The sequence below is a fragment of the Coturnix japonica genome, chromosome 14 (assembly GCF_054131305.1).
Source record: "Coturnix japonica strain WE chromosome 14, WE-NBRP24, whole genome shotgun sequence".
NCBI classification, from domain to species: Eukaryota; Metazoa; Chordata; class Aves; order Galliformes; family Phasianidae; genus Coturnix; species Coturnix japonica.
Genome location: NC_140676.1, coordinates 3,254,858 through 3,276,620, shown reverse-complemented (window position 1 = coordinate 3,276,620; position 21,763 = coordinate 3,254,858). Strand labels below are relative to the sequence as shown.

General features: G+C 47.6%; 1 protein-coding gene across 2 annotated transcripts in view; it reads right to left on the bottom strand.

The window, feature by feature from the left end:
- The window catches only part of IGF1R (insulin like growth factor 1 receptor), a 137,870-nt gene extending 119,093 nt beyond the window's left edge, over positions 1 to 18,777 (bottom strand). The window contains exon 1 of one of the 2 annotated variants that reach the window (XM_015873184.3): positions 18,619 to 18,777. In XM_015873184.3, coding sequence (XP_015728670.2) covers positions 18,619 to 18,712 — 94 coding nt within the window. In that variant the 5' untranslated portion in view covers positions 18,713 to 18,777. The remainder of the gene's footprint in view (positions 1 to 18,618) is intronic. The other variant, NM_001323201.1, reaches the window with a different exon arrangement.
- Positions 18,778 to 21,763: the final 2,986 nt, after the last annotated feature.

The window sequence follows — 21,763 nt, the reverse complement described above, 5'->3', positions numbered from 1 at the left end:
CAAAGCACTTTTAAGACTTTTAAAGTTGTAATGCGTGCAGGCTATTCCCATGGCCATACTCTTTGATGAGTGGTTATTTTGTTTTGTTTTGACTTAATAATTAGGCTGCAATGTTAAAATAGGAAATGAGTGTTTGGCTTACATCTACCCTGAATATTTACATCATTTAACCCACCACTACGAGCACTACCAGCAGCAGCACAGAGCTACGAGCCACGTTCTTCAGCAGACAAAGGACCCTTGTTTTATTTACTGCTGTGGAAATGAGAGCTGCAACAGATTGAGGAACACAAACTGAGTGTATCTGCATGACCTGCTTTAAATTAAAACCATTATATACATGGGATCTGACCAGGGGTTCAGCCGCACGGCTCCCAAGAAGTAGCACAGACAGGAACTCACTGGTCAGTGCGTACTGAATTTACCTCCTCCTTCCTCCCCAGCCTTCACAATACATGGGCCTAAAGGCAAACAACTGTTCAAATCACTCTTTCTTCCAGGGTCACAGGGTAAACCAGCCCAAATTCTCAATGGTAGCCCAGCCACAGACCAGCACCACCACCAGGACCACAGAAAGTGTCCAGCACAGCCTACACTGCAACTGGGAGGAAAAGAAAGCACTTGGGCCTGTAATGCATGGCATTCCCGTGTTTCTATGATCCCAGTTTCACTGATTTTTGGCATCAAGACAAAAAAGTTCCTCTCAGAAACAGGATAAGTTTGTTTACAAGAACACACAGCATCACAGTGAGGAATTTCCCTTGGAAACATGAGATTGAACTCAATGCACTCTAGAAAACAATGGCCAAAAGGATTTTTCCCTAATAAGCCTATGTATTAGATCCTTCCATCTAATACATGCACCACAAGAAGAATTTTAAAGGCACTGGAAAAAAAGCAATAATAATGCAATAATGAGACAAAACACACTTTGAAGTAAGACAAAGAACGATGGTGTGCAGAGAGCTGTTGTTCTTGGACTCCCTCTGACTTTGTCTCCCATGGAAATACAGATTCCCCAGAATAGATAATTAGTTGCTTTTAAGCAAACAAAGTCAAATGCCAATTTATTTGGGAAACCCAAAACTTAAATAAACCCCAAGCAATTTAATTTTGTGGAAAGGTTCTCTTCTTACACATGCTGGGCTTAATTGTTTTAACAACATCTCCTCCTCAGACGAGGAATAAGCCTCAACATAAACACTGAAGCCAAAAATTTTAATTCTAACCCTGACAAATGGTCCAGAGATTCAGAAACCACTCTGACAACCCAAAGCAGCCCTTGTGTAGCACAAGTCTTATCTGAAGCTAATAACTTCAGCTAACAAAGGGTCCGGAACGCAAACAGGCTAAAACCACAGCAACGCTAACATCCAGCAACAAATTCATACTACCCAACAAGGAATTAAAAGATGGATAATATGCCAAATCACTGCAGCAGATAACGTTGTTACAGGCAGAATAAGAGTGCCACTTTCTTGTTAGAGGGATGTTAAAAACAAGGAACCAACCCAACAGGACAGGATCTCTGCAAATTACAGCACACGGTTTCTCCAATCCAACCACTCCAGTTTCTGCCCCTGCTTCCTGGCAGCACAAGGTAACAGTATGGTTCTTGTTATGGCAAAGCCGAAGCAGCAGAATTTATTTTACTGCCATAAAATTTTAGAAAGCTTAGCTGCTCCAAGCCCTTTATTTTGTTAAAGGAGTAAAATTTGCACTTGTGCTGACATTTTGTAGGCAAGGTTCCAGAGTGATGGGTTTAAAAACAGCTGAGTTACAATACCCTAAAGAACAATTTGTAAGAGAAATGGCAGCAACCATTAACTAAAGCATTATACGTCTGCTCCTGCGCCCATTCTGCAGCTTGGCTTTACAAGTCATATTGGTTTTAGCTTTATGTTTGTCCCAGCTTGAAAGTTACTTAATATCAGATATTTAATGCTTTTATAAATCAATGAGATTCCTAGAACTTTATGGAAAAAGTATGCACTCTCTTTACTCAGTTATGAAACCTCATCCCCTTAATACAGGGAAGGAAGAAGTCCAGTGGGCTCCAGTCTAGGAACTGCCTTCAGATGAGCGCGCAGCTGATTAAAGAACTTACGAACACTCCTGACTGCAGAACTTATTAGTTTATCTAGGAAATTACGTCTTGCAGACCTCAATGTATGTGATGAGAACGGCAGAGCCCTAAAAGGGAGGTAGGACAAACACCTCGGTCTGTGCTAATATTTGGGAGGAATAGTTCCAATCAAAGCAGACTTTTTTTTCCCCTCAGTTCGTTTAAAGTTCACGTTGTTCTCCAAAGTTAATTATACCACAATGCATCATCTTTTCTCACGTTTTTCTCATTGCCCTGAAAGGGATTTTATGAAAAACAAATTAATCAGAGCTCCAAGTGTACCACAATTTCCAGTTGGCAGCGCTGTGTTTTCTTTGGATCCCATTTTGCAAAAAGCATACGTGGACTCGCAGTACACTCTGGCCTGTCGGGCTGAACAGCACCTCAAATGTTCCTCAGAATATTTATTTTCCATTGAAGAGTTTTTGATATCCCAGCAGATACCATTCTTATATCTGACTGGTACAGCTTGCTGCTGCTTCGTGCTCTGCTCTGAACTGGGAATTCACTACCATGCATTTACTTTGCTCACTAACAGAGAAATAAAAAGGCAGCACACGTGCTTTCATCCTGCCCCAGCAGCTCTGGCTCTCGGGCAGATTACCAACACCCAGGAGAACTACCACGTCAGACTGGCTCTGTTTTCATTCAGCTGCATATAGACTTTCCACCCTTTCCTTAAGCTACATACCTTCTCTCAGATTTATTCTAAACTAAATCTCATTTTAGGTGGGAAACCACTTATTTAAATAAGAATTTCTTTCAAGAACAAGCAGCAACAGCTTCTTTACCCAGACACAAACACTTCTGTGGAGTTAACACGTCAGCACTGAAGCCCTGCACTCCAGCCCTGCCCACATAGCTGGACAGGCATTGCTGCCATCTCCCAGTCTCCTAAAGGAGAGGCTCAGACACACCATCCTTCAGCAGTCCAGAGCTGCTGGGAGAGAAGCACATCACTGAACAGCGCTGGTGTTCATTCCCTACAGAGCCACCTCCTGCCCATCATGTGTTTTTTAATCTATGGCAGGTCTTTAGTTAACTAGAAGTCCAAAGCAGCTACTGAACACGGCTGTGGTCCAGTGGTGCTCATCCCAGCTCCGCACCATACAGTGTCCATTTCAAGGCGAACATCTCCGGTGTCACAATCTCTTTCACAACAACAAAGAAGGAGCTCATTGTACCGGATGGATTTAGATCTGCATAATGCATAACGCTCTGCACATTGACATGTTTACTATATATTGGGTTAACTCAATAGAGGGGCTTGTCTGGTACCTTAAGAAAAAGAGCACAAAAAAGATCTTGCAGACACTTGAGGGTTAAAGAAACACAGCTGATGAAAGCATCTGAGCCTCCAGGTTACTCAAAACCAACCCGAGTCAGGTTACAGAAAAGGTACCAAGGCACAATAAGGCCCTTCAGCAGATTGAAAGGGAGCCTCTCTTCTACACAACTGTAATTGTTCAGAAGGGAAGCAAAGGATCAGTGGAAATGGAAAGGAAACGGTCTAAAAACATTATGCCTAGGAACAGTAATACCTGATCTTCATCTTTGCTCTCCCTGATACCTACCACGCTTGTTTTATTAAAGCCATCGGCACTGCTATACAACCCCGACAAAGAGAACTGAATTTATTTGGCCATCTCTGGAGAACCCAATACTGCAGCCAGGCCTGACCATTTACACAGCCTAACCCATAATGCCACTCCAAAACGCATCAAGCATGTTGAGCCCAAGGAGGAACTCATCAGCAGCCACAACCTCCCTCCGAGCCCACGTGGGAAGGCTTCAGCATAGCTGCACCATCTGCAGATGCAGGGAGAAATGTTACTGCAGAAGCCTAAGGATTCTTTAATTGCATACTGTGTAAAGATGAAATTAAATGTGGAGTTCACAGAAATCAGTGGTTGGAGAGATTTCTTACGACACTTTACATTAAAACAGTCTTCCACCACCCACCACGCTCTCGGTTTTTGCCTTCGTAGTGACATTGTGAATGAAATATATATTTTAGTGCCGTTAATGTACTTACACAACCTCCCACAAAGTTTCTGTACTCTCTAAGCTCACCTATCCTGTATGTGTCACATCAATCACTTGTGCTCTTCCCAGGGAAGCCAGCTCCTCTATTACCTCTTGGGATGTCAGAAACAGTAACAAGGAACTAAACCTCTATCACGCGCTCGGAGCTGCCTTCCAAGCCATTCAACAAGGGGGCTTCCTCACTCCATTCACCATGTGAACCACCCAAGGTTTACCAAGTTCTCCCTGCACTGGGAGGGAGTCAAAAGGCATCCTCTGACCCAATAACACCAACCATTTCAGGCCATAGAGAAACCAAAGCTCCTTTTTTCTAATGCTCATACAACACTGCCATCTTTAGCTTGCAAAACATGAAAGGGATACTCAAACCCAAACAAAAACTAACTGTTTCCATTTGAATGCAAGTCTTGAGAGCGTTCTTGTTTACACATCTAAGCCCAGCTTTTTGTTCATTTAATTAGAAGTCAAGCTTTGAGGGCAAAGCTAGACCACAACCAACTTCTGAAAGCTCAAGGGACTGGTGGTTATACTGCAGTATAACCATTGGTTATCATCAATTAACTTTGTGTCTCTCATCGTCCTATAGATTTCCTCTCTCCTACATTTGGAAGGAAAAAGTGGTATCAAAAGGCACAAATGAGATTTGGCCCAACAACCCATAAAACAAACTGGATTCCACAGACGTTCTCGTTATCTCCCACAGTCCCTAGAAAAACACATTCTATTTCAATTTGCTCCTTTGCCACTCTACCAACTATATATTTCCAAGCCAATGGCCACTGTGTTACCAAGCTGACCAGAACAAACCATTCACAGAAATAACACAGAGAAGGACTATGACCCACATCACAGCTGAGAGCTGCCTTTCTGTGCCTGCCATTTCAGCTGTCACAGCCCCAAGGTACCCCTGGCATTGCTGCTTCCCACTAACTTCCTCCAACTGCCCCCCTTAAACCATACAAATAAACTTCCAGAATAAATCACATTTCTGTCCCTCATCTCACTGGCTTCCTCCATGCCAACATTTTACTTTGAATATCAACAGGAACAGCAGCTTAGCAAAAATGGAGCCAACAGAACAAACTGAATCCCTATAATAATATTGATTGATGCCTTCTCCACACGGCTCACCAGAGCAAGTAGCTCTAGATTTAGCCGAGCTCACATGAAAGCATCCTCATGACAAAGTCATCCCCAAATTAATCCTCTCTCACTCCTGCTGCACTGACCCAGCACATCCCTCAGGGGCTCCTCTGAAGCCACATCTGTGAGCTCCTGCTACTGAAATAGCACGACGTGAGCGGCTCAGCTGGCACCGATTGCTGTTTGTCTTCGTGGGTACACAGGGCCAAAATGGAAGACAGTACTGCAGTAACATCCAAGCGGCTGGGCCTGCATGGTGACACTTCACACCCTGACTATCAAACAACTCAGGGTAGCATCAAACCTTGAACTCAACAACCTGTAGTTCCCAGGTCAGAAAACACCTACAAGAATCTCTGCCATTCAATAGAAGAGGAAAGCAGCTAACGATCACGAAATCCACAGCAAAGTCCTTACCCACTACGTGTGTCCAACTCCAAGAGCCTCTGATGGAGCATTACAGCTGACCTCCAAACTCTGGTGAAGTGACTGGGGGCTGCATGGAGCAACAGCTTAATGCAATTTCAGAACAACCCCCAGAACTACACAGCAACAATTGAGTCACAATACGGTTGAGTTTGCCAGCTTGTGAAAACACTGCCCAAGCCAAACAAACTAAAGAAACCTCCACAAGAGCAAGCAGGTAGAGCCCAGCTGACAAGACAAGCTTCACCCTTGTGAGAAGATCGACTTCAAACCTCTGCATCCCTTCCATTCCTGAAGAACTGCCTCTCTGACAGCAGCACAAAACAAAAAGCATCCCACTCTATCCTAAATACACAGTGGAGAAGGAAGCTGGTGGCACATTATGATCAATAACTACAAGTATAAAACTTTTTCTTTTTTTAATGTGGTTTCTAATAACATTTAAACCCAATGCCAGCAGCTTCTGTCTAACTCCTGCTAACGCATAAGTAGAAGACTAAAATTACAAGCTGTTTATAACACTGAATTTACGTTGCACAATCTGCCATGACAATAGAGCTTAGCAGAAACCATTTCTCCTGGGGACAGTTCTTCCCCACCTTTAAAAGAATAACCGTGTGCATGATTTTCTTTATTTACTTTCAGAACAGCTGGCTACACATCCGAGTGAGTCAGCACTGACTGATGGCAGCCTATGGGATGTTCGCGCTTGGGATGCAGGGATAAGCAGGCAGTCCTTACAGAACAAGAAGCCATCACATGGCTGGGCTCTTCAGATTACAATTAAGGAGACCTGACTGTGCTGCTGTCCACACTTACCTGGAGAACTGGCTTCTCCTTCATGTATTTTAACGCTTCTATTTCCCCTTTTCCAAAAGCCAACCAGTCAATGCGGTCAAATCATTTAGACTTTGTTAGAAACAAACTGCCCAAACATGACTGTGCCATTGTGTATAACTGCACCCAGCTTCTAACGGTCAGCAAAAGAATTTAACAGAGTCAGAATTTGTTCTTAGCTACACCGGAATCCACAGCAAAGGATCTGATACCACTATTTATAACAGTATGTAATACACGACCCTACTATCAAACAGTAATAATCTCTCTTAGTTTCTCTGATGAAACAGAAATCCTACACGCTCTGACCTTCTGCAGAACCATTTCTGTTTAACAAACCTAATCAAAATTCCCACCAGATCAGAGAAGCGAGATATTTCTTAAAAGCATCTAATTCACATGAGAAAAAGACACTGCTATCAAACTTGATTTAAGAGGGCAGGGAGCCTTCCCAGCCCTCGCTTCACATGGCAGCAACACAGCTGAAATCACACAGGTCATGCTGGAACCTGTTTTTTCAAGGCAGTTAAAACATGACCAGCTTGCACCCCCAAAAAAGGGCCTTAAAGGTATTAAATTACATACATGCAGGCACTGTGGGGCTTTCCAGTCATGAGCTAACTAGACTGAAAAAAGAACCTTCTCTCCAAATACATGGTAAAACATGTGGGTTGGCACCAGAGACAAAGTGACGAGTCTGGGGCTTATCAACTGCAAACTGTTGCACCAGAACCAAATTTAACAGTAATACAAACCCACATAGCTGTAGCAGAAGGAGTTCCCATGCAAACTCGCTTTTCTGGATGCTTCTGACTTCGTATTTATACACTGCCCAAGCCAGTGGGCTTCCAACCCTACAAGCAGTTTCTAAACACTGCCTATAAGCACTGTGAACAACGTGCAAATTGTAATTCTAGTTAACAACGTGATGCAGGTATTCAATCAGTCTGCCTGTACTGAGTTTTTTTGCTTGGCAACTGCAGTCACAGTCACAAAGATGCTAAAACAAGAGCATCAGGTATCCTGGATACTTGCAAAACTGCCAGCTTTGGGACCTCCCTTCACTGCCACCTGCAGCTGCGCCCTCTCATTCCAGAAGGTAAATCAAGGCCAGCCTTGGTTGAGATCTTCAGCTTCAGACCATCTCTGTGGTTACGTTTACTTCATACCTTGCATACACGACCCACTCCTAGTCACAGATACAGCTGGAGAACACGTCCTTCAGCAGTTCTGCTAGCTCCTTGCTACTACTTCTGCGTTCATTCTATTCATGCATAAGGTGAAGTAAGAATGAGAAGAAACGTGAGCTAGAACAAAGATGGATAGTCACAAAGTGAAGGAGACAAAACTATTCTGTTCTTTCAGCAGAGTAATTCTAACCAACATAACCCAAAACACTGACACTCTTACATAAACCAAGTTAATGAACTTCAAGGGGTTTCTTGTTTTGAACTTACTGGCATTAGTTAGCTACTGAATGCTCATCTGTTGGTAACCACGTTCGCCATGCTCACTGCGTACTTATGCTAAACCAAAAGATGAGTAATATATTTACTCAGTACTAAACTTCTTTAACCAAAACTACAGAAGCAATGCAACAGCATAACCAGCTGCCAGTACTATCACGTAAAGGAAGAACCTCCTTTCCACTGCATGAGATGTGCCACGACAGCAGTCCCAAGAGTTTTCCTGCCTGAACAGCATCAAGCCATGCCAGCCCAACTGCGGGCAGGGGATGATGGAACCATGATGTTGGGTAACAAGAGCACCACAGCCATGCCAAAACACACCTCCATGGCAAAGCACTAACTCTGACCTGACAAAGGAAAAAAAATGGGGAAAATAAAACGTACGTAAAAGCATTTCAAAGAAGAATGTGAAAAGCTCCCTTCCAGCTGCAGTGGGGATGACTGACTTGAAGACAAACCCATAGGAGAGCAGAGCTGACAGACAGCCCTCAGCCTCACCGTGCTCACAGCTCCACCAGCTCCCACCTTGTGAAAGAAAACCACGGTATTTGTGCAGGGCTGTTCGGTTCCACGGTAAGAAAACATATCTGAGCGGTCTGCACTTTGCTTTACCACACGCCAGCTCCACGAGGTAGTCCCCTTATTTTCTCTACAGCTAACCAGCAATTTTGGGAACCAGCAGATAGGTGTTAACCCACGCATCAGCCTGCGAAGGTCACACGCAGTCAGTACTGACAGTAGTGACATCTGCATTGGGTGCACAGGAGAATAGTGGCAGGTAACCACCACTGAAGAGTCACACTTCAACCTCAGTTTGGATACCCAAAGTGAAGTTAAACCAAAGAGGAAATTAGGAGGCAGCAGAGATGAATCAGAACAGAACTTCTCCGTGCTGAAGCAGAGTCCCTTGGCAGTCGCACATGGGGGAGTGAGACAGGAGCGAGACCTATTAGAATATTGCATCAAGGAGCATAAAGGCAGCGAGCCAGCAGGTCAAGCAGGCTGCAGTCACACTGATCGGCACAAAGGGTGATGTTTGATCTGACTGGAAAAGCCCATCAAGAGGGAGAAGTGAGGAAGGTACCTACAACACACAGGTCTGGAGTCCTGTGCCTGGCTGCGTGCTCACCAAAAAACTTACTAATGAAGTGGAAAACGTCAGACACGATAACCCCCCTGCCAAGGGGTTATTCCCCAAGGACAACTGATATTACCACACACAGGTAAGTGGTTTTTATCTCAACCTCTATTTGACCCAGTGGGAGCTGCAGACGCTTTCTCCAAGTAATTCACACTCAAAGGAAGGCAAGGTGGGAAAACAAGTGGGAAGGATTTCATCTGTGTGCCCTTTCAGCCCATTTCCACTGACTGATACCAAAACCATCCAAGAGAAACAGCAGAGATCGCATCTATGCTACCTGACCAATTCCCAGCCGTGCTATCAGTCCATGCAAGTCATTGCCCTTCCTTCACTGCATTGAAAGCAAAGCGTTTTTAGAGAATTCCCCTGAAAGGCCTGAACAAATGCCATGACTTGCAAGACCTACTCTCTACAGCACTGAGCAAGAGTGAGAGGAAACGCAGACATCCCTCATCTATGGCTGCTTTTAAGTCTCAAAAAGTAACAAAGAATCAGTGTAAGAAAGGAAGAGGTCTGATCTTCAGACAGTACTTTGGTGAGCTAGTAAACAAATCCAGATGTTGCAGACACTAAAGGGAAAAGGGTTAACTACATCCCTTATTCTCTGGGCTGTTTCATCAGGTGATGCATTATGATCTTCTGAAGGGGCAAGGCGTTATTTTTGTCTAAGACAAACAAACACAACGTGTCCAATGCTGAGGTGGCCTCTCCTGACATTCTCTCCCTCACTCTGCTCCAGCACAGATCAGACTTGCAGGGAACATCCTGCTCCTTAAGAAAAAACAGGAGCCCGTTACTCTTGAGTGGACAGCAAACACCACTTATTGATGCATCCTACTTTGTCAGCACAACAGTCTTACCGTCATTTCAAAGGAAAATGGCCATAATTGATTTTCCAAAACACAGCACTGCAAAAAAAATCATGCATTTAATTGTACTAACAAAGTACTTTTATTATAGCAAATCACAACACGGATCCTAAAGGACAAAGAACAGGTTTGGGAGCTGCAGCTCCTCACTACCACAGCCCTCCTGCAGCTCCCAGGGCCCTCATTACAACCCAGACAGCTCTGCTCCATGCGCTGTTCCTTCCCAGCTCACTGTGCATGGAAGCAGCCATCCAACATCTCTAACAACCCCCGCCCTGCCATGCTTCACCAAACTGCAACCACGCAGCTCAGCGTTGGGAGCTTGCAAAGTTCTTTACATCTTCTGCGAGTAACTTATTCCTCTGGTTGTTGACTTGCAAAACCCAGACCAACTGCATCAGCTCCTCTGACGGTGCAAACCACACACCCAGCTCCTCAGAAACCAAGGAGAAGTTTTTCCCCGATTCTGTTTGCTCTCAGACAGCAAGAACAACCATCCCTTTTCGCTCCTTCTCAGCTTCCTGCAACCCTCAGTACAGCAACGCTGGAAAAAGCTCAGATGGGCTTTCCAAGAAAAAGTGTGTTTTTCCCCCTCGGTTGGTTTCAGCACAGTGTACCTGAGCGCACATCAATGGCAATTCAACGGCTTAAAAGTCACCCAATGGCCACAAGACGGAACGTGGATTGCTTGCTTTCCTTCCAAATTACCACTTCAGAAAAAGGCCATAAACATGCAATTCTGTGAGGGAAGCAATAAACAGAAAAGGGACAACCTCTACCTCACATCTCCTGCTCCTCCAGGTAACCAAGCTCAGTTTCCTCCTCATGAATCACTTTGAGGCTTCTTCACAGTCCCAAACCCAACTGAGAACAGTATAAATCCTCCCTTCAGCTTCTTCCAGAAATCCCCCTTCTGTACAATTTGCTCTCCATGCAGGCAGCCCAGGAACCATTAAGTTACATTGGTACCAAAACATATTTTGCTAACAGAAAGTGAAAATGTTAGTTACTATCTCAAAACAGCATTAATCCCATTCCATTGCAGGACAACACTGCACAGTGACAGGGGACAAGGATTTGTCAGAAGGTAACCACAAGAAATGACCGTGATGCACCAGATGTTCCCCATCACAGCACTGCTGCACCCTGTCACCATGCAATCTGATGGTCATTTTGCAGCTGCTTTGCACAGTGAACGGCACCTGGGAGCAAAGGAATTTTGGGACAAAACCTGGGCATCTGCAGCACGGTGAAGGCTAATAGGAAGGTTCACCTCAAGCCCCTGCCTGAATCCCTTTCCCCACCAGCCCTGCATGGGCCTGTTGCCCTGTCCCACCAAGTGATGCTCACCCCAAGCTGCTGCCCCCCACACCTGTTCTCATAGGGACATCTCCACGCAGCATCAAATTACTGCACAGAGCCACTTCCACATTCCACCCTCCAGCTTCTCCCCCCCCCCCATGAGCCATGGGTCACTCTCAACTTTCACACTTCAGTAATTTTGGAATCAACAGGAAACAGAGATCAATTGTGATCCCCCCCTTCCTCCACCAGCTCCTAAATGCAGCATCTATTGGGTTTTCTTCTGAGTTTAACCCAGAAAAAAACAGGCAATAAAGTCACATAAAACTCATTCTACTCCATTCTGTACCTGCAGATGCCTCAATCTCCATTACCTCCACCCCCCACGAGGGACAACCACCCTCCTGCTCTTCCCCTTAAGAAAATACTTCCAAATCACAGCGTTTCGTTCTGCTTACACAGCCACCAAGCCAAAAAAAAGCCATTTGCATGAAATTAAAAGTCAATAAGACCTGATTATTTCATTTACCAAAATAGAAAAGCGTTTCATACGAGCCACTTAAACGCATTCTTCTAAAAATAAGCTTCGCTACAAATCGAACGTGAAATTATAACAGCATATATTAGGGTAAATGCCTACTGTAATTTGAATAAAATAAAAATAGTAAGCATATAATTTGCACAGAAAAAGCTGCGCTCCCTCCCAGACACGACAGCTCCTTGTGGCCCTCCCTTGTCCCACCCAGTCCAATGGATCCCACTCCCAACATGACGGGTATGTCAGTGCTGCACAGCCCTGTGTGATGAGCAGTCTTTGCTTCCCAAGGATGGTGAGAAATCATTTTTTCTGTGGATGACTTTTTTTAAGTCACATCTGTCCACCTCGACCAGTTTTTAATTAAAGCTCAAAACTCATCTTCCACGTTTTAATTACAATTCCCTTTTCTGTCCAAATAGAAAAGGAATGCAAATGGGAAGCAATCTACCGCACAATATCTCCTATTCTGCCTCTTAAAAACGTGACAATTGAGGATGTGAACAAACATCTTTGTCAGTTGTTTACGCAGACGTAGCAAGATGACAAATGCTCTTTATTGGCAGGAAAAAAAGACAACAAAGAAGAGACGCACCGCCCATAAGGGCCATGTTATAAATCAAGGTGTGCAACAGCTGGCAGTCAAAAAAAACCCAGCTAGAGAACACAGGGAGCGGGCTGAGAGCTCCTTGTTCAAGGCAGGAAAACCACCAACACATTGGTGCACACAGCTGCAGCGCTGAGCCCCACATCCCAATTCTCTGGCCCTCGTACAACGTGATGCACTGCAGACAAAGTTAAACACAAAGTCACTGATATCAGCAGTGAGCTCATACCTGCCCTGCTCTGATGCACAGTGACAGACATGGAGGCCCAGGAGGTGCAGCCCCAGCAGCTCACAAAGCCTATCTCCAGCCGTGGCATTTTTAACTTCCTGGGTTATTTTTAAATATTAGAGAGATGAAAGAATCAAGAGCAGAGATTGCATCTGTTGCCATCACAATTTAACCACAGTCCATGTATTTATACAGAGGAATCTCCAAAATAACACTGCATCTGTTAAGATGACAGTGTTTTTCCATGGGCACTGGGCTGCATTACAGGGGAGTTACTCTGAAGCAGTGGCTTTTGAAGTGCTGATTGCGATCCACCCCAAATTCCTCTTGTAATCTTCTCCAAACCTGTTGAATTGTGAAGCTGTTGTTTCTCAGACCGGCTGGGGAACAACAACAAAACCCAAGGCAGCTCTTCAGCAGGCAGCGCAGCCTCACAGTGAATGCAATGTTTGCTTAGACAGTGAACTACTAAAAGAGAAGCACAGGATAGAAACCACGTGAAAACAGATGTCCACCCCACACGTATTTCTGCTGAAGTCCAGAACCACTGCCTGAACACACACTGCACCGAGGTGCATTTCCCTCCTCCTCACTCCTGCTGCAACATCAGTGAGAGTCTGAGTGCAGAACCAGCCTACTCCAACCAGACAGAAATCCCAGGATCTTATTAGTGCACACCAGAACCAAAACAAAAAGCAGAACCTTCTGTCACTACCAGCCTCCAGAGCCACGGTGCCAAACAAGCCAAGGCTCAAGCTCAGAACAGCAGCAGTGCTTTCCTTACAGCCTATCCCCACCACTGTGCAGTGACACCTGCACACACACCCTGCACCGTGGCTGCAGCCACTGGCTGAGCTTCAAGGGAGCACCAACACAGCCTGCACAAACAACACCTCTGTATCCCAGGTAGGTGATGAGCAGGGCCTGCACACCTGTGGACTTTGGGCATCCTCCTCCAAGTTCTACTGGTTTGCCACGAATCTTCCCCTAGCGTCCAAAGCAGCACAAGCACATGCATGAACAGCAATGGATGTGCATCCCACAGCTCACCTGGGCAGGCACAAAGCACACAAAGCCACCTGAGGCAGCCTGGCAATAACAGCCCATAACTCTGTATGTATTTTGGGGTGCATAGCACATCCCCAGTGCTGTACATGAAGTTTGAATACAGCAGTAACAATCAAATTGTACATCGCGACCCATACATGTAAACTACAAACAGTGGCAAGGAACAGAGGGGACAGGCAGCACAAGAAAATCATTTCCAAACGATCCTAACTCTAATGCTACAGCCCAAGCATTCCCCTGTGAGCAGCAAATAACGAGGAAACCACTCCAGTGAGATCCAGGAATAAAGCCCTGCTGCAGCCCAAGCCAATTCCCTGAGAAGTTTGCTTCCAGGAGCAGCTGTCACCAGGCACCAGTCCAAACCCCGTACCTGAATAAGGCTGGAGATGCCCATTAGTCCCTGTCAGACCGTCCCCCTCCAGAAAAGCCTGTTTTTTGATGGCCACTCCATCACACAGAAAGCAGCAAGATCCCCACGTAGATTATGGCAGTAAAATGTAAACACCGAGCTGCTTGTCCATGAAATAAGCACACCAGCACCACATCAGTTTGATAAGAGATGACATTTTCACATCCAAGACATCTGAGACCCTCTTTCCCCACCAAAAACCTTCCCAAACACAGCAGTGCAGCTCTTACCAAGATTCCCTGTGTGTCCAAACCTGGAAGCCTTCTCAGGCTGACTGCAATGCTCCAAACCACAGCAGTTACACACACGAGAGACTTCAGAAAGTGCATTATCCCAGCTCTGCTCTATGCGTGCTCCATCCTCCCATCAAGCCGTCTATTTTCAACCTGTCAGGTAAGCTCCAGACTCCAACGAGAGCTGCAGGGCTGTTGCTGTTTGCCCATCACAATCACACACTGCTCAGCCCATGGGGGAAAGGGCAGCAGCAGGAGGAGCCCACCTGCAAAGGAGAAAGTGCTTCCACCTGAGCTCAGCTCACACCAAGTCAACAGCGCTATCTTTACAGCGTAATGGCCCCAATAACAGCCTGCAGATAACACTCTCCTGACCGGTCACACACGCTGTGCTGACAGCACAGCCAGCTCCTCACACCACTGGACTGCAGAAGCTCAGCACACCCCTATTTAATGTATCACTGCAGCAAAGCAGATACATGGACAATTCACCGATTTCCTGCTTAAGAAGCCTCTTGTCTTTAGCAACAATTTTAATGTGAATCATTCCTCCATATTATTATTAAAATGATTTTGTGCAGCTTTAAGAGCCAACAGTTGTTGTTCCAAAGTGCGTCTCAGCACATGCAGAGAACAACCCCATAACTTCACTGGGGTCAGATCTCACCTCGCTAGGGAAGTCCACACACTCAGTTACCTCAAAGACCTCCGTGGCACCATTGGAACTCACACAGGCTTCTTTCTGCTCCTGCCCACTAAGCAAGGAGCAAAGCATCGGGACTTGCACAACTCTGGGTATATTGTCAGTACAGAAAGCGGTTCTGCATTAAAGCTTACAAACCAGCTGCAAACGGAACTGTAAGTTACAGCAACAACGTTGCATCTCACGCTTGATTTTCAACAAATTTTGAGCTATTTCATTTTAAAAATCAACATCAACACTCCCATACACTGACAGTGAAGGAGTAATCGGTGCCTTGAGAGAAATCCTGAAGGAACTGCTCATATTTGGCACTTGCAGAGTTTGGAGAGGAAAGCTTTCCCTGATAATCGCCAGTTAAACCTTCACAACCCACTGCCATGCCAACAGCAGCTCTGCAGGAATGCATCCCCTTCATTAATGAATAAGCCAAACTGTTTGCAAGTTCCTGTAGCAGAACAACCCCTGTGCAAAGGACAGAGCCTGGTTTGGGGTTTGGGGAACCGGTGCTGCAGAGTGTGAGCACAAGGAGGTACGAGCACGGTACGCAGCTCATTGCTCGGCTGTCCTCAAACGTGGTCTCAGACAGTTCTGGACACAACAAAGATAAATATAGCACTACAGAAACCAGCCCAGATTGTACCTGTCATGACTTGGCTACGAGGAAGAACCAGGCTGGCCAACAACCACAGCGTGTCTCCGGCGACTGCTGTGTGCCGAGTCCTGCCTTAGTGCAATATGAACATTCCGAAGCCATTCTTTTTAAAGCAGCTTCCATAAATCATAAAAACTAATCCAACTATCCTATACAAAGAAGCTGTCTATACAATTTACAATGATAGAAAAATTACACACGTCAAATATACCCAAATACTAAAACAGTATTTCTGCCTTTCAAACACATCATTGCACTCCCAGCAGTGGCACGTTCCACTTCCATCTCAGCCCCAAAACCTTCAAGTCACGTATTTGTCAGAACAAACTGAACAAAACTATTAGTACCAGCCTGCAGCATCTGGAGTTATGAGATTACAGAGACCATTACTTGTACCTCAGCCTTCTGACGCTCACCAACACGTACCATAGTCATCAGGAACAAACTGCAGCTGATCCATCATCCCATGTGTACAAACATGCATGCACACATGATCCCCAACAAGACAGCTTCATGCTAGAGCTCAAGAACTGATACAAGTCCACAGTGTGAAGATTAAAGAACACTTGATGAAAGCTATCACTGCTGCCCAGTTATCACCTATTAAGAAGAGGGAAAACCATTCATTTCACTGTAGTCTCTCTGCCTTCTGCCATACTGAGCCCACCCTGCTGCCTGCAGCCCCTCACTGCTCCCTCCCTTCAAACACAGGGGGGTATTTCTCCCAAACACCGGCTCAGCCTTGAATCTCCTCATTACCACCTTCCATCCACACCCATTCCTCAGCTTTCTCTCATTCTCGACGCGTTTTGCCCAACATTGGCCAAGTCATTTCCTAACCCCTCTGGTTTCTGACTCACACAGGCCTTTGCTCCAGTACAGAGCACACACAACCTGAGCCCAGCTCTCCCTCCTACAGCCGCAGTGACCGCTGCCGCCCAGCAGCTTTCCACCCCCACTGCTCCACACCCGGCTGCTCCTCCACCGCCAGCATTCCCTGCTTGCAGCCTCAGCTCCAGGAGCTTCCCAGCTCCATCCAACAACATCCACCGACCAAAAGATGCACACAGAGGTGCTGATGTGAAGCCAGGTGTGTGTAACGCTGGCACTGGGAGGGCAGGAGGGCTTTAGTAGGCAGCTTGGGATAGAGATTAAGCATACAACATGAGCTGCTGCTTATTAGCATCAGAAATACAAAGCACAGATCAGTTAGATGAACAAGAGCTCATAGAAAGGTGAGCAGATCCACTCAGTCTGAACTATGATTAATAACTAAATCCATTTATTCTAAATGCTCACCCCATTCTCTCCCAGACACCCCTCCACGAGCACAGACCACACGAGAGCAAAGCTCAAACCCCTCCGTGCTCAAGGCACCAAAGGAAGAAAACACTGAAGTTAAGCTGCATCCCAAAGCCATCCCTGGATGGAAGAGCCCCCAGCAGTGCAGCCCTGCAAACCAAAGGCACTGTGACACAGCACGAGCTCCATCCTCACCAAGGGCCTTGTTACTTTTATGCTGTTCTAACCAAGTCTCAAACTCGTACCATCTTGCAGCATCTCCTCCACCCAGTTGAACACCACTGAGACTACCTGCATTTTTCAGAGCCCTCCGTCTCCAAACCAACAACAGATTTCACATAATTTGGCATCAAAAAGATGGGCTTCCCCCTCCTGTTGCAACTCCTTTGTATTCCTATTTAGGAATGCTGTGCTTGTTTGACCGAAAATGGAAGTGCCTTTTAGCTACGACACAGTATATATGAAAAACAAATAAAAATTCAGATTAATCTTCCTTCCACTGCTGCAGAGAGAGAAGAATATGAAGAGATGCAAAACATCTGCTCTGGAGATCATTTTTCCCCCTAACAGCAAAATTCTTTGGGCAATAAGTGGTGAAAACAAAAGCCATTAAAGTGCAAACTACAAAGGGGATCGATCAGAGCAGGACGAGTTCCTCAGCAAACCTCCCCACACGTAAACACGGACATCAGTAGGAGATATTTCATTTGGGAGGTTCTTAATTGGGTCGTTTCAGTTAAATGGCAACGGCAAACGCTTGGCAGGACTGGAAGCAACATCCCAACCCTTTGTGCCCGATCTTATGGCAGGAGTTGGGCCAATGCTTCGGCTTAAAGGCAGCACAGCAGACCCGCAGGGCGCACCGCATCTCCTCGCTCCCTGTTTTCCACGCGGGCTGATCCTGCTTAAGCCCTTCCCTGAAGAAGGGCACGGGGGGTTTTTGTTTTCGAGCCTGCGGATTAACGCTGCCTCTCGGCACGGCTCTGGGCAGCAGGGCTGCAGTTCCCAGCCCGGCCGCCCGCACCAGCCCAACTTGGGCCTCATTTGCAAGGAGTTAATTGGCACTCCTAATGAAACGCGGCGTTACTCAACGCGCGTTACACACTCCGTCTACACGCATCTTGCTCAAACACCGGGCTGTTTTAGCCTCGTCGGCAGCGCATCCAAACAACTTCCCCCTTCAACCCGAATCCACCGCTATCACAGAAGCTCCACATCTCCCCAAAGCTCGCCCCTCCATCCCCACGACAACACGAGGCACACACACACACACAGCGCATTAAGCACCAAAACACAGGAAACAACCTCGGCTTTGCGGGCGGAGAGAAAGAGACGGAGCAGCCCGTAAAACCATCGGGGGCTCCTCGGGAAACCAGAAGCAGCCCATCCTGATCCCCGAGGAGCTCCGTGCATCCAAACACGGCCCGGGCTGCACTCAGTGCCCCCCAACGCGATGCCGACACATCACGGCCCCGCACACAACCCCGCAACCCCCCAACCCCCCCAGCCCCGCAATACTCACTTTCCCCATTTGTCGGCCACAAACACAGCGCGGCGAAGGCGAGCAGCAACCCCCAGAAGACGGCGAGGGACCCTCCTCCAGCGCCAGACTTCATTCCTCTTTTTTTAGTTGGAAAAAATCCCCTTTTCCGGAAAAATTAAAAAAAAAAAAAAAAAAAAATCCCAAAAAAGAACAACGGAGTCCCCGGCTCGTGTCTTACTGTCCTCTTCTGCCCTACGGATAATAACAACGGCGTAGGGCGACGACCCGCCGCGATCACGGCTCTCCCGGCGGCCAAACAACGGCGGCCCCGTCCCCTCAGCGCCGCTGCCCGGAGCCCTCGGGCCGTGAGCGGGGCCGGCGCTCGGCATCCTCAGCCTCCATTTTCCAGCACCGCACACACACACACACACACACACACACACACGGAGCTGGGAGGGCTGCGGGGGAGGCGGGGGGGGGGGGCGGCCCAGACAATCTGATTACAAAACAACAACAGCGGCGCGCCCGGCCCTGAGCGCGGGGACGGGGCTGCCCCGCCGGGTCCCCCCTCCGCCCTCCGAGAGGCGCGGCCGCTCCGCAACGCCGCGGGGATGGGGACGGCTCGATGGCACAGCACGGCTCGGTACAGCACGGCTCGGTACAGCACGGCTCGGTACAGCTCGGTACAGCTCGGTACAGCTCGGCTCCCCCCGACACGCCGCCTCTTCTCGGCGCCGCCTCAAAATCAAAATAACGAGAATTTAAAAAAATAAAAAATAAAAAAAAATCCGAAAACGTCGATGATAAAAATCACACCGCGGGGTCTCGGGGCGGTTCAGCAGCTCAACACCCCGCCGCTTCACCCCGCGGCCCGGCCCCGCGCATCCCTCCGAGCCGCCGAGCCATGGCGGGGGCGGGGGGGGCCGGACGGCAGCGCGGAGCCTCCCGGAGCCGCTCCGTGAATCCTTCTCCTCCTCTCGCTCTTTTTCTCGCTCTTTTTCTCGCTCTTTTTTTCCCCCCCTCCTCTCGGGCTGGGGGTGGGGAGCGCCGGGAGGGGCGCGGGGCGCTGAAGGTCACAGCCCCGCAACGCGCGGAGGGTCCGCGTTCCTCAAAGGGGGGCGGTGAGGGTTGGTGGGGGGGGGGGGTGTCGCGCCGCCGCCGCTCCTGGCGCTTAAAGCTCCGCTCTCGGCCGCGATCCGTCCGGTTGTTATCCCGGTTATCCCGGTTGTTATCCGCCGCCCTCCTCGTAAACAACCGCCCGACGCTCCGCTTCTCCCTCTGCGGCCGCGCGGGGACGGGGCTCGTGCCCGCCCTGCTGCTGCTGCTGCTGCTGCCTCCGTGCGCGCTCCCGATGCACGCCGCCCCCCCAACCCTGCCCGCTCCCCTCGACCAGGCGGCGGCGGCGGAGAGAGAGCGGGCGGAACGGAAAACACGGAGCGGAACCGAACGGAACGGAGCGGAGCGGGGAAGGGAGGGGAGGGGAGGGGCCAGGTCGGCTGGGTGGGGAAATGAATGAATGAAACGGGTGGAATGGAATAAACACAGCGAGAGGGAAGGAAATAAATGGAACGGGAGGAGAAATTAAAATAAAAATAAAATGAAATAAAATGAAATAAACAAAATAAAATAAAATAAAATAATAAAATAAAATAAAATAAATGAAATAAAATAAATAAATAAAATGGAATAAAATAAATGGAAGAACCTGAGTTAGGTGCAGAAAGAAGCACCCAATTCCCGTTTTCACACCGCAGTCGCTCACTGGCTGCTCTCAGTCCCTCCATGCACACGGTGGGATGCAGGCCGGGGGCAGGCACAGAGCAGCAGGTTTTCTCCCTAACCCCCATTGCCATCCCTGTGTGTGCAGCCCGCAGTGCTGCCAGGCAGGTGGATGGACACACCCAAGCAGGTTGGACTGGGGGATTCATTAGGGAAGGTTCAAATCTGACATTATTAATGCTCCATCAGTTCCTCCATCTGCTTTTACACCATCCCAAAGGGCTGCATCCTGGCTGCTGGGTGGGCACAGAAGGGGCTGTGAGGATGCATGGAGGTGAACAGCTCTCTTATGGGGATGGGCTGAGAGCTGCACGGGGAGAGAGGGCTCAAGGGGGATCTTACTGCAGCCACCCAGCACATAGAGGGGCTCATAAACTCTGTGTGCGGTCTGATAGCGGCATGGAATGGGGGATGGCACATTGCACTGTTGCTGCATCCAGCTGTGCCCGGTTCTGGCACTGGATGTGGGCAGAACAAGTGTCCCCTCTGTGCACGTTGTGGCATTGATGCGCACACATCGTCATGCGTAACTTACAGATTAATGTGTTGTTGTGTTAAGGCAGAGCCGAAGTGGGAACGGAGTGTCCATCATTCATCACTCTGCTGTCATAAAGAACTTCTATTACTGTCAAAGAGCCGTTCTTTCATTGCTCTGACAAATAGGGCAAGCCATGGACAAGCACGCCGTGCTGGATGCTGTGCAGAGAACAAAAAGTTGTGCTTGCAGTGTCTCAAAAACACCACCCAGAGCTGCTGGAGCGAAGCTTCTTTCTGGAACCTGACAAACTATTTTAAAAGGAAAAAAAAACCACCTTAATATAGTGAAGATATCAGCACAGGGTTGGATTAATGGTGGTGGCGGTGCTCTGCAGCCACTGGGTGCAGTGCCAGTGTGATGGTAGTTCCTCAGTGGGGATGGTGTGGCTGGATGCTGCCAGGACACCTGCAGCTGACCCACTGCATCTGCATGGTGCCTCCTGCTGCAACCTCAGCAAAATACAGATGGTTTTATAGAACAGTGCAGTGGTGCATCACGATGAAATGTATTTCCTTGTTGTTCCTTGAGGTTGGTGTGAATCGTGAGAGGTGTTTGGTTACTGGGAATCCATGTATGGATATATCCATCTTGTCACAAGCTGAACAGCACTGATTGCAAGTACAGATTGAACGCTGCTCTTTGGATGGAGATGATTAAAATGTTTTGTTGGAATTTCATCAAAAGGGAGTAAATCTGAGTGGATACAAACATCCCCGGCTCAAAAAGGAAATGTTCCATCCATCAGGTTACATGAGGTGGTCAATGTGCTCCTGTAGGTCACAATATCTGCGAGTCCATCTACATACATCAGGAGTGTGTTAGGAGAGCACTTCCCATTGCAGTCATGGCCACCTGCAATCCATGCTG